The sequence below is a fragment of the Sus scrofa genome, chromosome 12 (genome assembly GCF_000003025.6).
Source record: "Sus scrofa isolate TJ Tabasco breed Duroc chromosome 12, Sscrofa11.1, whole genome shotgun sequence".
Classification (NCBI taxonomy): Eukaryota; Metazoa; Chordata; class Mammalia; order Artiodactyla; family Suidae; genus Sus; species Sus scrofa.
In genome coordinates this window covers 52,981,740-52,999,791 of record NC_010454.4, presented here as the reverse complement: position 1 = coordinate 52,999,791, position 18,052 = coordinate 52,981,740, and the positions used below count along the sequence as shown (strand labels likewise).

The following is an 18,052-nucleotide window of genomic DNA, read 5'->3' as shown; positions in this document are numbered from 1 at the left end:
AGGTTAAGGATCCGGCGTTGTCACTACTATGGTGTGGGTTCGTCCCCTGGGCTGGCCCAGGAAACTCCACGTGCCACAGGTGCGGCCAAGGGAAAGAAAAAAATAAAGCATTGAATTAATTTTACTTGGATTTAATAGAATAAAAAGACTGATAAGGATATAATAAAGAAATTGTTGAGTTTCAAATAAATGTATCTTTACGTATAAGAGCGATTTCTTCCTAAAAGTCCCTTTTCTGAGGTTATGAGAAAGATTATGAAAAATACTAAGAGGTGAGCTTTCTCACTACCTTTTGATCTTAAATTCAATTGACTTGGGAAGATGAGAACATTGGCATCCTCACGCTCCCCCTCATTTTCTCACCACTTCCCAATTTTTGTTACACTACTGTTTTTACACTGTCCAGGTTGCCAACATTCGCATTCTATAGCATTATCATAATTCCCATGGTTATTTAGTGTTAGGGTTTGTGGGGTTTTTTGAGTTTTTAGGGCCACACCAGCAGCATATGGACATTCCCAGGCTAGCGATCGAATCAAAACTGTAGCCGACAGTCTACACAGCAGCCACAGCAGCGCTGGATCCTTAACAGGCTGAGTGAGGCCGGGATTGAACCTGTGTCCTCATGGATAGTAGTCAGATTCGTTGCTGCTGAGCCACGACGGGAACTCCAATATTAGTTCTTTACTTCAATGAACTGAATATTCATAGAGTCTCTATTCCTGAGTTCTCGGTTTGGGTCATTCCTTCATGGACTGGATTTCCATTGTTGGTGGTGTTCTTGTTTTGTAAAGTAGGGTTCCTATGGGATGGAAAATGACGGCCTATTTGTTGCCTCTGTACTTGGCCAGGTAGGCTGGGAATAATGCCCTTGGCTTATACGGTCTTTCCTAGAGAACTCCGCAGGCCTGGTCTTCTGGGTGTTCAGAGAAACCCGAGACCAGCCTGATTGTTCCCCGGGGTAGATATTTTGGTGTTTTGACTAGAGGCCCCAGCTTTTTTTTTCCGAATTTTGATTTTGAAAAAAAATTCCAACCCGTGGAAAAGTTACAAGAAAAGTCGAGTGAAGACCACCATGCCCTTCATCCGGGTGGCTGACTGTTAACATTTTGCCATAGCTGTGCCTGACTGCACTCTCTCCTCCCCTCTCGGCTGAGCCATTTCAGAGTTAGCAGCAGACGCTATAAAACTACACCCTTACAGATTTCAGCATATGGCTCCTAAAAGCGAGGATATCCTCCAACGTTCCCAACACTGTAATTATCACACTCAGAAAATCTAACTTCATTTACTACTTTACATAATACACAGTTCATATTCAATTTTTCCCAGTAGTCCAATAATGTCATTCACGGCTGGTTTCTTCCCATCTAGGATCCAATCCAGCATCACACACCATTGGGTCTCCTTGTCTCCTTTAATTCCACACGGCTCCGCAGTCTTTGCTTTTGCCGTACTCGCGGCAAATGGAAGTTCCCGGGCCAGGGATGGAATCCAAGCGCAGCTGCAACCTGTGCCACAGCTGCAGCAACACCAGATCCTTGACCCACGGCCCCAGGCCAGGAATCCGAGCCTCCACAGCGACCAGAGCCAAGGCAGTCGGTTCCTTCACCCACTGTGCCACAGTGGGAACTCCCCCAGTCTTTTTCTTTCTTCCATGACAGTGATATTTCTAATAGTCCAAGCCAGTTGTTTTCCAAAACGTCCCTCAATTTGGATTTATCTGATTGTTTCCTCATTACTAGATGCAAGTTAAATATTCTTGGCAGGAATACCACATAGGTGATGTTTCCAAGGAACTAATTTCCCTGAGTTTAAGTAGCTTAATTAACACATGTCTTGAGGAGTTCCCAGCATGGCTCATTGGAAACAAACCTGACTAGCATCCATGAAGATGCAGGTTCAATCCCTGACCTCGCTCAGTGGGTTAAGGACCCAGTGTTGCCGTGAGCTGTGATGTAGGTCGCAGATGCAACTTAAATCCTCCGTGGCTGTGGCTGTGGTGTAGACCAGAGGTTACAGTTTCAATTCAACCCCTAGCCCGGGAACTTCCATATGTCTCTGGTGTGGCCCTAAAAAGACCAAAAAAAGCAAAACCAAACAAAGAAAAAATGTATTGACATTAAACACTGTGAGACAAATTTTTTTTTCTTTTTGCTTTTTAGGGCTGCACCCGTGGCATATGGAGATTACCAGACTAGGGGTCCAATCAGAGCTACAGCTGCCAGCCTTTACCACAGCCACAGCAACGCCAGGTCCGAGCCGTGTCTGTGACCTACACCATAGCTCACGGCAACGCTGGATCCTTAAACCACTGAGCGAGACCAGGGAATCAAACCCTCAACCATGGTTCCCAGTCAGCTTTGCTTCCTCTGCGCCACGACAGGAACTCCTGTGAAACAAATTTTTGTGGGATAAAGCTTCCAGTTCCCATACTCAGTTCCTTCTGCAGTTCAGGGAAGTTCTCCGTACTTTATCTTCGTGTTCTTTTTCACCAGAAACTCCCCATGTGAAATCACTCGGATCGTCTCACATTTACGAACTTCTAATTGTATTGTCACTGGCTTTTTTTCTTCTGCACACACGGTAACTACCTCAAGCCTCCCTCTGTGTCCATTCAGGTTTTCAGCCATAGCTATTCAGTTCCCTGCATTTCTAACCTCCTAGTTTTGTGACATGCTGCTTTATTTCCAAAAAATCTGCAATCCCCCTTTCATCTCATTCTCATGTTTTATCATTTCATCTCTCAGCTTTTTAAAAAATGGAATTCATGTTATTAAGTCATACATCACAACATGATGCTGTTGTGAGGAATTGCCTTCTGTTCGGGTACGGGTTCCTGTTTCTCATGCTTTGTTCCCATCCTTCCACCTGTGATGTAGCAGCCTTGCGGCAGCCGTGAAATTTCTTTTCACTTGCCTCATGCTTGCGAGGCTCTCTGAACTCATTCTTCCTGCTCTAAGGTACTGTGGGTGACTTCCTGATGCCCCACAGTGAGAACCCAGTTTCATTTCCCCCTCGAAGTGAAAGGGAAAGAGTTGGGTATTTCATGTTTCATTCACTTTTCTCTGTCCTGAAGGAGGGGATGGGCAGGTGGTTAAGGTCAATTTAAAACAGCGCAAAATCTTTGTTAAAATACCTGGGCTCTTTCCCTCACTTGGGATTATTGTTAAATGCTCTGAGGTTCACGCCATCTCACTGGGGATGCCGAATAATAGTAGCGTTAAAATAAACTTTTTAAATTGTATTAGTTTAAGCTGTGTGAGGATACGATTTGATATGTGTATTGATTGCAAAATGTTTCCCACAATAAGTTAACACCTATCCCCTCAGGAGAACTTCAAGATCTACTCCCCTGGCAACGTCCAAATAGACACGGTTAACCAGAGTCACCAGTTACATCGCAGGACTTATTTATCTTATAATTGACCAACTTCATCCATTTTCCCTACTCCCCCACCCCCAACTCTGGCAACCACCAATCTGTCCTGTTTCCCTCAGGTTCTCTCTGTCCTGCTCTCTATGAGTTAGTTTCTATGAGTTAGTTTTTATTTTTTCTAGATTCCACATATAAGTGTAAGCATATAGTATTTGTCTTTCTCTGCCTCTTTTTTTTTTTTTCTGCTTTTTAGGGTCACACTCGCAGCCTATGGAGGTTCCCAGGCAAGGGGTCGAATCCGAGCTGCAGCGGCCGGCCTAGGCCATAGTTCATGGCAACACTAGATCCAAGTCACATCTGCTGCAGCTTTCAACAGTGCCAGATCCTTAACCCACTGAGCGAGGGCAGGGATCGAACCTGCATCCCCATGGATGCTAGTTAAATTTGTTTCCGCTGAGCCATAAAGGGAACTCCCACATTTTCTTTATCCATTCATCCATCGATGGACACTCAGGCTGTTTCCATAGCTTGGTTATTATCAATAGTGCTATTGATGAATATAACCATGGAGGTGCAGACAGCTCTTCGAGAGAGTGATTTCATTTCCTTTGGATGTACACTCGGAAGCGGAACTGCTAGATCATACGGCGGTTCTGGTTTTAATCTTTTGAGGAACCTCCATCCTGTTTTCTGCAGTGACTGCACCCGTTTCCATTCCCACTGCACAAGGGCTCCCCTTTTCTCTACGTCCTCATCCGTATTTGTTACCGCTTGTCTTTTTGAGGAGAGCCATTCCAACAGGTCGGAGGCGACGGCTCATGGTGGTTTGACTTGCATTTCTCTGATTAGTGCTGTTGAGCACATCTGCATGTATCCGATGGCCATTTGTATGTCTTCCTTGGAAAAATGTCTTTTCAATTCCTCTGCCCATTCTTCAATCAGTTTGTTTTCTTGCTATTGAGATGTATGAGTTCTTTCTATATTTTAGATACATATGCATCTCTTATCAGAAACATACAATTTGCAAGTTCTTCCTCCCATTCCTTAGGTTGCCTTTCCATTTTGTCAATTTTCTTTGCTGTTCAGCAGCTTCTTAGTTCGTTGCTGTCCCACTTATTTCGTTTTGCTTTTGTTACCTTTGGTGGAGGTGACAGAAAATTTCCCCGTGGACCAACATCTCCTATCACCCCTCAGCCCAGCTAACTAGATTTTGTGATGGGAAAACTTTGTTTCCCATATTTCCCAATTCTACTCATCAAATAATTCATCTTTCTGCACAGATTTTTTTTTTTCCGGCTGTGCCTGTGGCATGTGGAAGTTTCCGGGCCAGGGATTAAGCCCAAGCTGCTGCAGTCACAACACCAGATCCTTAATCTGCTGTGCCACACGAGAACTCCGCTCTACAGATTTGCAATGTATTTTTATAGAAAATGCTTACATATATTTTTGTACACTCCATGTTTTTTATTGTTGCTTATAAAATATATATTTCTGCCCCATTACGACTGGGCCTTTGTGCCAGTATAACTGTTTTAATGACTGTAATTTAATAAAAGATTTTCATACCCATGAATCCTCCTCTGTTACTTTCCTTCTTCATCATTTTCTTTGCCATTTTCCTTTCATTTTTCTGGATATATTTAAAATCCTTTAGAAATCTAGGGATGGTGGCACATTTGATTGAAGCTGCATTAAAACAGTACTTTTTTTGGATGGAATGATCTTTATAATATTAAAATTCCCGCCCAGAAACAGGATAGGGCTCATTGTTTATTTAAATCTTCTTTCGTGGCCTGTAACAAAGTCCTTTTCTTTCATGCAAATCCTAAATATTTTTTGCAAATTTTTATTCCTCTTATAAATGAAGTATTTTTTTATGCTGTCTCATAGATGATTATTGCCAACACACAGGGGAAAAAAAAAACAAAACCATAGCCTGTTTTTGGCTTTGTTTAACATGGAACACTTCATGAATTGTGTCATAGAGTCATGCTCAGCTTCACCATCATTTTTATGTAGTTATTTTTTGGCAGTGTCCCTGACATGCAGAAGTTGCAGGGCCAGGGATCAAACTCGAGCCACAGCAGTGGCAATGCCAGATCCTTAACCCACGGAGCCATCCGGGAACTCCATTATTTCCATTTTTGCATATGCGCTGCCAATAAAAGCCAAGCAATAGCCTTTGCCTTTTCCAAAATTTTATTTCAAAAACTTTCAAACATACAGAAACACTAAAACAATTTTACAATAAGGGTACACCCACTGCCCTATTCTACCACTAGCATATTACTATACATCTGCCGTTTAGCTGTTTCCCTCCCTGCGGCTGACCTTTCACTAGTGTATCCTCCACATTGTTGAGACAGTTACCTACCTAATCCATGAAAGCCTTCAAGAGTTCCCTCTGGGATAAAGCCACGGTCTTTAGCATGACATACGAGGCTGACCCCAACCCACCTTCTCAGTATCATTTCTCACAATTCCTCTTTTCCTTGCACATAAAATGTTCTTTACCTGGATGCTCTTACTTAGCCTCCAGTGAAGTCCCACTTACCCTTCATCCCCAACTCAGACATCACCTCCATCACCAAGCCCTGCCAGGATTCCACTGGCTACATTAGTTGCTCCCATAAAGCCCCTATAAAGCTTTGCCCACGCATCATAATAGGTTGTAAATGTTTTATACGTCTGTCTTCCCCACTAGACCATGAGATCATCCAAAGCCAAATCCCTGCCTCATTCCTCTCTGTATCCTGCTGCCAAGCAGACTGCCTGACACACTGAGGCTCAACAGACCTCGTGCGCAGGAAATAAGACTCACAGAGGACAGAGACGGCAGAACCCTCAGCTCCCCGGGCGCGCACCCTGGCGTCTGGGACAGCGGAGTACGCACCTGCACGGGCATGCCTAGGTCTAGCTTCAGCCCCACGCAGGGGTCGATGAAGATGGTGAGGATGGGCTCCGAAGGGTCCTGGGCAAAGTGTTCCAGCGTGGCACTGTGCTCCTCCGTCCACGTGGCGTCTGCCAGTCCTGTCAGCACAGCTCGAGACAGGAAAAGGGGCTTCTGCAAAAGGGGAGCAGGGCGCAGAGAAGGGACACTGTTAGGAGGAGTCATTTCTCTCCTCCTCAGGCAGGCACGCAAGAAGGTTCAGAACGGGGACGAGAAAGCTGAGGATGAACTGAATGACAGGAATCGAGTTTTTCAAGAACGAACACAGTAAGATTCTCTCGTGGGAGTTCTCGTTGCGGCTCAGCAGATTAAGGACCCAACGCCATCTCTGTGAGGATGTGGGTTCGATCCCTGGCCTTGCTTAGTGGGTTAAGGACCCGGCATTGCTGCAAGCTGCAGCAGATGTGACTCGCATCTAGTGTTTCCGTGGCTGTGGGGTAGGCCTCAGCTGCAGCTCCAATTTGACCTCTGGCCCAGGAACACAGGGGCAGCCATAAAAAAGAAAAAAAGAAAAAAGAAGTTTCTCTTGCCTCTACAAGTAAAAATAGAATGGATCGTAGAGGAAAACTAAGGCTATTACCTCCCCAAGATATTTCATCTATGCCTATACTTGTAAACATGTATTATCAAGCAACCTTCAACCTCAGGGTGGGAACACTTAGGATATTAGCCTAAATCAAGCAATTAGGAGCAAGAGGAAGACAAGGAAAAAAGATAAGAGCAAAAGAGCAATTTCTTCATGATGTCACCTCTGCAGGCTACTGGAGTAAGAAAGTGATGCTGGGCAAAAGTCAGCTGGCATAGCCATGCGGGGGAAAAGAAAAAGGGAGGGGCGGGGAAAGAAAAGACTGGAGGAGTTCCCACTGTGGCTCAGCAGTAACAAACCCTGCTATTATCCATGACAACAAGGGTTCGATTCCTGGCTCCACTCAGTGGGTTAAGGATCCGGTGTTACCGTGAACTGTGGTGTATGTCGCACACATGGCTCAGATCCAGCGTTGCTGTGGCTGTGGTGTAGGCCAGCAGCCGTAGCTCTGGTTCAACCCCTAGCCTGGAAACTTTCACATGCCTAGGGTGCAGCCCTAAAAAGACCAAAAAAAAAAAAAAAAAAAAAAAAAAGACTGGAAAATACAAAGAATAATCTACTGGATAGAAAATAAACCATAACTGCTGGCTAGAAAAAACAGAGTGTTATTTAGAAAGCTACGAGACGAACTAACCAGAGGATATGAAGACCCAGCTCAGGAACTTAAAAAGTCACTTGTCCTTCTCCCAGGACTGGAAGATGAGAAGGAATCCCTTTCACTCAAGTTTCCACATCAAGAAAACTTAGCCAGCCATCTAAAATCTTTTGTATATAGGCAGAGCTTCCATGCCTGCCCACTTGTATCTCTCAAAAGCATCCTATCTTACTAAATCTACTTATAAATAAATAAAATCTTTTGTATATAAAGACACATATGACAAAAAAATTACCAGGAAAACATTTTTTTTTTTATCTTTTTAGGGCCACACCCTCAACATATGGAGGTTCCCAGGCTAGGGGGTCCAATCGGAGCTATAGCTACTGGCCTACACCACAGCCACAGCAATGCCAGGTCCGAGCCTCGTCTTCGACCCACACCATAGTTCACGGCAACACCAGATCCTTAGCCCACTGAGCAAGGGCAGGGATCAGACCTGCGTCCCCATGGATCCTAGACAGGTTCATTAACCATTGGGCCACAATAGGAACTTCCACCAGTAAAACATTTTTATTTTTATTTTATTTATATTTTTTTTTCCTTTGTCTTTTCCAGGACTGTACCCTCAGCATATGGAGGTTCCCAGGCTAGGGGTCTAGTCAGAGCTGTAGCCGCCGGCCTACACCACAGCCACAGCAATGCCAGATCCAAGCCGCATCTGCGACCTACACCACAGCTCACGGCAACATCAGATCCTTAACCCACCACACAAGGCCAGGGATCGAACCTGCAACCTCATGGTTCCTAGTCGGATTCGTTAACCACTGAGCCACGACGGGAACTCTATCCACCAGTAAAACATTTTTAAAAAGACATTCATGGGGAGTTCCCGTCGTGGCGCAGTGGTTAACGAATCCGACTAGGAACCATGCAGTTGCGGGTTCGGTCCCTGCCCTTGCTCAGTGGGTTAAGGATCCGGCGTTGCTGTGAGCTGTGGTGTAGGTTGCAGATGCGGCTCGGATCCTGCTTTGCTGGGGCTCTGGCGTAGGCCGGTGGCTACAGCTCCAATTCGACCCCGAGCCTGGGAACCTCCATATGCCACGGGAGCGGCCCAAAGAAATAGCAAAAAGACAAAAAAAAAAAAAAAAAAAAAAAAGACATTCATGAAGAACCAATGAAGAAAACACTAAGACCTGGATAAATATACGGACAAAAGGAACAGACTTATCATAAAAAAGAGAAAATGAAATTATGAAAATAATGTTCGATTTCAGTTAAAATCAAAATAATACAAGTAAAAAAATAGCTAAGGTATATAATTTATTATCATTACAAAAAAAAAAAAAACCTCTTGCTAAACTGCTAACATTCAGGCCTGGAAAGGGTTTGTTGCTGGTGCAAGGGCAAAAAATGCCTTTTCTCTGGAAAACAGTTTGACATTAAATATTAAAGGTATTAAAAATGTTCTTGACTCTCTGACTCAGGAACTCCATGTACAGGAATCTATCTTAAGGAAATAGTATTTCAAAACATGTTAGTTTTTATTTACAATATTCATCACAGTATTATTGTGAGAGCACAAAAATCCTAAGTGGCAAAATGTCTGCCTAAGGACCTAACTACTCTACATATTTCTAATCGAGCACTGTGTGGACATTGAAAATGGTGCGTACAATAAGTATACAACAACACAAAGCAGATAAATAAAATGTTTTATGAAAAAGTTTAATCAAAATTATAATATGTGCTACAGTTAAAATTGTTTGGTTTTAGGGGTTTTTTTTCTTTTTACTGCCACACATGCAGCATATGGAAGTTCCTGGGCCAGGATTAGAGTTGAAGCTGCAGCAGCAGGCCTATGACACAGCCACAGCAACGCTGGAACCAAGCCTCATCTGTAAACTATGCCACAGCTTGAGGCAACATCAGCTCCTTAGCCCACTGAGGGAGGCCAAGGATCAAACCTCCATCTTCATAGAGACAATATCGGGCCCTTAACCTGCTGAGCCACAACAGGAACTCCTCAAATTGTTAAAAAATGAAAAAATCTGGGAGTTCCCTGGTGGCCTAGCAGTTAAAGGATACAGTGTTGTCACTGCTGTGGCTGGAGTTCGATCCCAGGCCCAGGGACTTCTGCCATAGACATGCCCCGCCCCCACCAAAAAACTTACACACCTACACAGAAAGGACACATGTACCAAATTACTAACAGTGGAGGTATTAAGGCAGTAACGGTAGGACCTTTATTTTCCTTTTCTGTGTTCTTTTTTTCTGTCCCTTCCAATTTTTTCTTTAATGAACAGTTATCACTTTTCTCTGCCTTTGTAAAAAAGTTCAAGGTCACCCTCTATTCTTCTAATCCAGGGAACTGAGGGTGTGCCTAGGCTCCGATGCAGCTTGGAAATAAAGGGGTGGGGGTCACTGAGTGTCAGTTTCTAAAAGTACTTCAGGAGTTCCCACTGTGGCGAAGTGGTTAATGAATCCGAATAGGAACCATGAGGTTGCAGATTCGATCCCTGGCCTCGCTCAGTGGGTTAAGGATCTGGCATTGCCTGTGAGCTGTGGTGTAGATCACAGACGCAGCTCGGATCCCAAGTTGCTGTGGCTCTGGCGCAGGCCGGTGGCTACAGCTCCAATTGGACCCCTAGCCTGGGAATCTCCATATGCCGTGGGAGCGGCACAAGAAATGCCAAAAAGACCAAAAAAATAATAAATACATAAAATAAAAGTACTTCAAATGGCCTCTGTAAACTCTTCAGCCACAGGAGGGAACTGAGGATGGGGAGAAAGAGAATGTCTTGGAAATTGGCACCAAATTGGAGTGTGTGAGCCCAGCTTGTTGAACTTGTTCAGATGTTCACCCAGGCAGTCCGACTGGTAAAGCTTATCCCAATCTGACCCAGGATGGGGAGACCAGGAAGGTCTGCTCGGGGCCCTGATCCCCACTGAGAGCCCTCTTCTTCCAGAGGAGGAGAGGGCATGGACAACGCTGTCCTTCGCTCTGGGTGCTGCATCTGCCGTGAGAAGGCCAGCAGGAGAAAGGAGGAGAAGGTAGCGACAGAGTGAGGAGAATCCCACGTCCACTGTCCTGCAGCTGAGCCACTGATTCACCAGTTGGGGAGGAATCTGCCTCAGGGAAAAACCACTTACCACATCCACTTCAGGCGCCTGTAGTACTTCTTTCTGTATCTCAGGTTCCTCCAACACGGACTCTAGGAAGAAGGAAAATTCATAAATGAAGACATTCCTATAAAATTTAAACACAGAGTCACCACATGACCCAGCAGTTCAACTTCCAGGTAGATACCCAAGGGAACTAGAAGCAGGGACTCGGACAGACTTTTGTATGTCCATGTCCATAGCAGCAATATTCACAACAGCCAAAACGCAGAAATGACCCAAGCGTCCATCAACAATGAATGGATCAACAGATTGCAGTGGAATATTATTCAGCCATAAAAAAGAATGGATACCTGCTACAATGTGACAACATGGATGAAGCTTGAAAACATTACGCCAAGTGAAAGAAGCCAGTCACAAAAGACTGCAGATTGTATGATTCAATTTATATAAAATGTCCAGAATAGGCAAATTCATAGACATGGAAAGTACATTAGTGGTTGCCAGGCTCTGGGAGAAAAGGAGAATGGGGAGTGACTGCTACCAGGCCAGGCTCTGGTGCAACTTAGAAGCAAAGGGATAGGGGCCATCTGATGCCCATTTTTCAAGATACTTGAAGTAGCTTTTTGCAGGGGGGTTAAAATGCTCTAAAATTAATGGTAATGGTTGCACAGGTTTGAGAATATAGCAAAAGGGACTGAATTGTATATATATATATATATATATATTTTGTCTTTTTGCCATTTCTTTCTCCTGCGGCACATGGAGGTTCCCAGACTAGGGGTCGAATCAGAGCTGTAGCCACCAGCCTACGCCAGAGCCACAGCAACGCGGGATCCGAGCCTCATCTGCAACCTACACCACAGCTCACGGCAACGCCGGATCCTTAACCCACTGAGCCAGGCCAGGGATCGAACCTGCAACCTCATGGTTCCTAGTTGGATTCGTTAACCACTGAGCCATGACAGGAACTCTTGAATTGTATATTTTAAAAGGGTGAATTTTATAGGAAGTGGATTATAGCTCAATGTTCTCTCGAAAAGCTGACTGGGGCTGGAAGGGGCACAGAGGGAGGGAGGGGAATGGAGGCAGCCAATGCCCAGGTTATTCTAGGTGCTCAGCTTCTGGCCTGCCGTCCTTCCCTCATCCTCTCCCCACGTGGAGAAGGTGGGGCCCACAGCACCCGGCCCCTCCCCCAGCAACCGCCACACACTGCAGATCCCAAAAAGCCTGGGGGTGAGGTGGGGGGCTTTGCTCCCTCCTGATCTGTTGCTCCCACATGAGACAGGGGTAAAACCGGTGAGCTGAAAAGAGGAAGGAACGAAGGAGATGGAACCAAAAGATCTTGGGGAACAGGACACCCCGACTTCCAGAAAGAAAAACTAAGAGGGGAACGAGGCACAGAGGCCAAGGAAAGAGCCCATGAGAAAGATGGAACAGCTGATCCTAGGAACTGAGTGGTGACTGGGACGGGAACCCGAGAAACACAAAGCCTTTCGAGAAAGCCCAGGGCATCAAGGCTTCAGATGGGGGAGTCCCCGTCGTGGCCCAGCAGAAACGAATCTGACTAGGAACCATGAAGTTGCGGGTTTGATCCCTGGCCTCACTCAGCGGGTTAAGGATCCAGTGTTGCTGAGACCTGTGGTGTAGGTCACAGATGCGGCTCAGCTCCGATCTGGCGTTGCTATGGCTGTGGTGTAGGCCAGTGGCTGTAGCTCTGATTCAGCTCCTAGCCTGGGAACCTCCATATGCTGCAGGTGTGGCCCCGAAAAGCAAAAAAAAAAAAAAAAAAAAAAAAAAAAAGGCTGAAGGCAGAATGAGGCCAGGGGAGGGAAACCAAGACAGTCTCAAGAGTAAACTGGTTTTGTCACCTATAAAATAACTTCTATAAAGTCTAAACCATGCAATACGATGCTAGTATGTACTGGTCACAGCTACATGCCAGAAAAATTTTTCAAATGAACTTGAAAATGATAAACACCGACTCTGGATAGCGGTAACCTCTGGAGAAGAAGGGCTTGAGGAGGGAACAGAGGGATTCACTTCTCACACGGGGTGATGGGTACTGGGTGTTCATTCTATTATTGTCTATACTTTTTTGATTTGCCTGAAATACCGGCCTACAAGCCCTTATCTAAAACCCCCAGGATCAAGTGTATTTCTGAACTTAGAACTGTAACACAGTATGGTATGTGAGCCCCCCACCTCCTGGGGGCTCTAGAACTGAACTCCGCAAACTTTTAATGTTAGTATTTCTGCAGTAAAACATATGAAAATTTATCCTAAGTGCCCTAAATAGACTATAAATACCTTCCTGTCAGTTTAGGTTATGTTTTACCACCAAATAAGCTTGGATGCCAAACACTGAGGAAAAAACTTTTAGTTTTTAGGGCTTTTTAAAATTACAGATATGGAATTCCCGTCGTGGCGCAGTGGTTAACGAATCCGACTAGGAACCATGAGGTTGCGGGTTCGGTCCCTGCCCTTGCTCAGTGGGTTAACGATCCGGCGTTGCCGTGAGCTGTGGTGTAGGTTGCAGACACGGCTCGGATCCCGCGTTGCTGTGGCTCTGGCGTAGGCCGGTGGCTACAGCTCCGATTTGATCCCTAGCCTGGGAACCTCCATATGCCACGGGAGCGGCCCAAGAAATAGCAACAACAACAACAACAACAAAAAAAAAATTACAGATATGAGAGTATGAACCTGTACTTCTTCTTTTATTAGTTATATGAGTTCCTTGATGACTCCTCAATGAGGGATAAGGATCCGGGGTTGTCACTGCTGTGGCTCAGGTCACTGCTGTGGCGTGGGGTTGGATCCCTGGTCTGGGAACTTCCACACGCCACAGGCATGGCCAAAAAAGGGGCGGGGAACATTTAAGGAAGCAAAGGATGTCGCTAAGGCCGTCAAAAGGGCGCCTGCCCTTTAACACACCTTCCCTCGCCAAGAAGTGTTTGAGGCCTCGTCTTAGTCCACTCCAGCTGCAATAACAAAATACCGTACACCGGGTGCCTGATGAGCAGCAGAAATTTACTTCTCCCGGTTTGGGAGGCTGGAAGTCCTAGGTCAGGGTGCCAGTGTGGTGGCAGGAGGGCCCTCTCCTGGGGGGTAAACGTCTCTTTGTGTCTTCACATGGCAGAAGGGGGCAATGAATCTCTCTGGAGTCACTTTGTTTTTTTTACTTTTTTTCTTCTTCTTTTTTTTTTTTTTTTTCCTGCCTTTTAGAGCTGCACCTGCAGCCTATGGAAGTTCCCAGGCTAGGGGTCCAATGCGAGCTACAGCTGCCAGCCTACGCTACAGCCCCAGCAACGCCAGATCCAAGCCATCTCTCCGTGAGCTACACCACAGGTCTCGGCAACACCAGAGCCTTAACCCACTGAGCGAGGCCAGGGATCAAACCCGCAACTTCATGGTTCCTAGTCAAATTCGCTTCTGCTGCACCACAGTGGGAACTCCTGGAGTCACTTCTTACAAGGCACTGAGCCCACGCATGACAGTTCCACCCCGTGATTTAAGCACTTCCCAAAGACCCCACCTACCAACACCATCATACTGGGCATTAGGATTTCAACACATGAATTTGGGGGGGAGGGGTGCAAACCTTCAGACCATAGCAAGCTCCCTCTGTCCCCATCGGAACAGGCCTCAACCCCTGCCCAGCTCCGAGGCGTACAGGGATTACTGTTCATTCCAGGGCTGCCTGGAGGCCCAAGTCTTCTCTGAACCTCTATCAGGTGTCAGCCAGAGAGCTCCACATCAAACAAGAAAAGGCTTAGAGCTAAGGCACTCGGAGGGCCTTGGTGTTTGGTGGTCAGTATTTTATTATTTTTATTATTGTTAATATTAAAGTATAGTTGATTTACAATGTTTCATCAAGTTCTGCTGTACAACAAAGTGACCCAATCACACACATCTCCCTGTGCTGTACAGGTGGTCAGTGTTTTCACTGAGAAGCTCCTTCCCTTCCCGCCCCGGAGGGTTCTCCGAATTGAACCTCACTGCCTCCCCTCCTCCCTTCCCCCCTCCTGGGACCCAGCGTCCTGGAGCCAGTTCCATTTTAAACTGATTTTAAGAGAACTCAAAAGGAAAAAAATTGCCCATTTCTAATGTCTAGATCCCAGGGCAAGGCCTTTCTCCCGCGCCCAGGCTTTCTCTCTCAACGTTTAATATTAAAAAAGGATTCTACTTCTCTTTCTCCCCGTCTTGACAGGCTGCTGGCAGTGTAAAGAAGCCCCAGGTAAAAGGGGAGGCCTATACTTAGCTCACAGCCATACCCACACTGGCCCGTGCTCTCAGGACAGCCCAGCAACAGCTACCAGAAACCTTCCAACCCTACTGGCCCCAGCTCACCCACCAGGGAGGAATCTCAGATCAAAGCCACAAGAGGCAGCCTCTTTAAACTCCTTTCTTCCTCAATCTAGACGTCAGGCTTCTTTTCCTGTGGCCCTGAACCTGAACCTCCTTCGTCTACCAGGGCCCTGCCAAAATGAGGGCGGAGATACAAGAGCCTTCAACAGATGGGAGAAAGCATCCGTCGGGCTTAGGATTCAAAGGATGGCAAAGCAGCCTGAGTCTCCATGGTGATGGGCTTAATGGGAGGAAAACATTATTTGTTTTGCCACCCAGGGTGAAAACGGGAAAAAGGAAGAGATCAAACCCTCTTCACTGGGGTAGGAGGAACCAGGAACACTTGCAACAAGGAGGAAGAGGCTACGAGAGAGGGCTGGCTAGCGAGCTCTCGGTGAACTGGGGGGGAATTTTAAGACAGAAAGAACAAGTATAAGGGTGGTCGGGGGGGGGGGGGGAACACAATACAAGGGACCTAGCGGCAGCGGCAGATCTGAGATTCCACCCAACCCCTTGCTTTTGATCCAAAAGCAAGAGAAGCTGCTCCCAGCCCCAAGACCCTCTTTAAATAATTCTGCCTCCAAGCCCCTCCCTAGCTTGGACCTACCAAGCTCCTCCTTGAGAGACTCGGGCTCCGCCTGGGACTCCCTGCTGGCCGGCGGGGTGGTCTCCTCGGCCTGTGGGGCCAGCGCAGCCTGGGCGGCTCGCCGGCGAGCACTTCCCCGGCCACTCACTTTCCTCTTCTTCTCAGCTTTGCTGGACATCGTGTAGACAAAACCTGCAGACACAGGGAAGCTGGGGGTCCACAACCGGATCCCCCCTGTCTTTTCCCTGGGATAGTCTACTTTCTTTGACACATTGGGTTAAAAATCAAAGTCAGTCCCTCAAGGCCTCAGGAATAAGTGGAAGCTAAGGATGATGGCCCAGGAGTTCCTGTTGTGGTTCAGTGGATTAAGACCATGACTAGTATCCATGAGGATGCTGGTTCGATCCCTGGCCTCACTCAGTGGGTTAAGGATCCAGAGCTAGCATGAGCTGTGGAGTAGGTTGCAGACACGGCTCAGATCTGGTATTGCTGTGGCTGTGACGTAGGCCAGCAGCTGCAGCTCCGATTTGAACCCTAGCCTGGGAACGTCCATGTGCCATGGGTCTGACATTAAAAAGAAAAAAAGGGGGGCCCACCCCACTAATGAGGAGTCAGGAACCTCTGCCCAGAGGTGTAAGGTTCTCATGAAAAGATCTACACGCTGAGGTGTGGTTGCACAAACCGTCAGGGCCGTGGATGAGTGGGAGGGCACAGGGAGGGGAAGACTGTCCCCACGTTCCACACCTTTTGTCACTGTGTCAAGTTACCAAGCAACAAGATGATTTTCCCATGTCCTTCCTTTCCTCCCAAGTTCCCTCCCCCCAAAGAGGGGGAAACAGAAAAATGCCCCCTCTCCTCCCACTAAAATCTGCAACCTCCTTAAGCAAAGAAACGACAGCATTTGCAACACGTCTCTTTAGCTTTTCCTTCCTGGGGGTAGGAACCCCCTCTCTTTAGCTTTTCCTTCCTGGGGGGTAGGAACCCCGCTCCGTGGGTACTGAAAAGGTCTCTTAGCACAGGCTGGCTGAGTCATTCCGAGCTAAGGGATAATGAAGGTGAAGAGCAGGATTCTAGATGCCCTGAGAACAGACTGGAGGAAGGAAAGACAAACGTCACCCAATGGCGAATTTCAAATGGTGTCTGGGGAGGGGAGAAGAGGATGGGGGGTGGTGAGGAAGGCCCCAGCAGCGTTTCTCTCCGAAAAGGAGGACGTCGGGGGGCCGGGCATCCCTGGCGGGCAAGGTCTGATTCGCGGCCATTCCCTCTTCACTCAGCTCTGGCCTGACAGCCACCTGTGGCTTTTCTTTCTCATCCCCACAGGCTGCCGCCGGCATTGATCAGAGGTTATGAGTTTCAAACTTGAAGGCTGTGCTCCAAGGAAAACGGTTCTATTAGGCCAGCACATCAATACAGCCAACTGGGGCAGGGCGGCTTCGGGCTTCCGCCACCCGCCTCCAGAGAAGCGACAGGCTGCGCTTCCCCGCCTCCAAGTGGAGCCTCGGGAACATTCCGCTGGCCAGGCTGGGAGCCCTCTCCCCACGGGGTTCACGCCATGGCCCCACTCCGAGACCCCAGGAGGAGCTTTCCACGAGCCTGGGACTCTTTCTATTACTCGGGAAACACCGCAGCGGGCCGGCCCTCTCCTCCGACCCCCAGTGGCTGCCAGCGAGCCAGTTTCCCCTCCCAGGAGCTTCCTCACACAACTGTCACAACCGTCCCCGCTTCTTCATCTCAACTCCAACTGCCCCTTCCTCTCCCCACAACTGCCCCTTGCTCTCCCCTCCCCCACAGCTGCCCCTTTCCCCGCCCCCCTCAACTCTCCCTCCTACCCCCTCACCGCTGCCCCTTCTTTCCGCACCTCCCGGCTCTCCCGGGCATTCCTCCCCTCCTCCCCTCTGCCCCCGACACACACCTCACGACGCCGACCCTCTCCTCCCTAGGCCGACCGACCGGCCCCTTCAGCTAACAAGTTGCCCCGCGTGGCCCTCTCGGGCCCGCGCCTGCACGCGTCACCATGGCAACCGAAGCGGGAGGGGGCGGGTGGCTGGGGCGCGAGCCCGCGAGCTCGGCCTCCTGGGCGCAGGCGCAGTGAAGTCCGGACCCCAGGCTCCCTGCCCCGCTGGTCCCGTGTCTCCCCGGCGGGGACCAGGGGCAACAGGGCTGGGGGGCAAGGGAAAGCTGCCAGACCTGGCAGGCTGGAGGGTGGCGGGGGGTCTGGTCGGAACACAGGCTGGAAGGCCTGGGGCTGGGAACAATGAGCAGCCTCCTGCAGGACACCAAACAGGCTGGGGGAACCTGAGCGCCCGACCCCGCGCCGGGGTCTGTGGGCTCCATCCCGGGCGAGTCCAGCAGATGGCGCCGGGGGTTCCGCCGGCGAGGCTCACGCGCGCCCTAGAAGGCGCTCCAGGATTTCGAGGCAGCCGTGGCTGCAGCTGAGTCCGGGGGAAAAACCGGGGCTGGAGCACCTCTGCCCTCCTGCTTGTTCC

At 48.1% G+C, this 18,052-nt stretch overlaps 1 protein-coding gene across 1 annotated transcript in view; it reads right to left on the bottom strand.

Annotated features, from left to right (window-relative positions):
- DNAH2 (dynein axonemal heavy chain 2) overlaps nucleotides 1–17,575 on the bottom strand; it is a 104,528-nt gene extending 86,953 nt beyond the window's left edge. Inside the window, 4 exon segments of the mRNA XM_013981316.2 lie at nucleotides 6,273–6,443; nucleotides 10,664–10,725; nucleotides 15,588–15,758; nucleotides 17,479–17,575. Coding sequence (XP_013836770.2) covers nucleotides 6,273–6,443; nucleotides 10,664–10,725; nucleotides 15,588–15,744 — 390 coding nt within the window. The 5' untranslated portion in view covers nucleotides 15,745–15,758; nucleotides 17,479–17,575.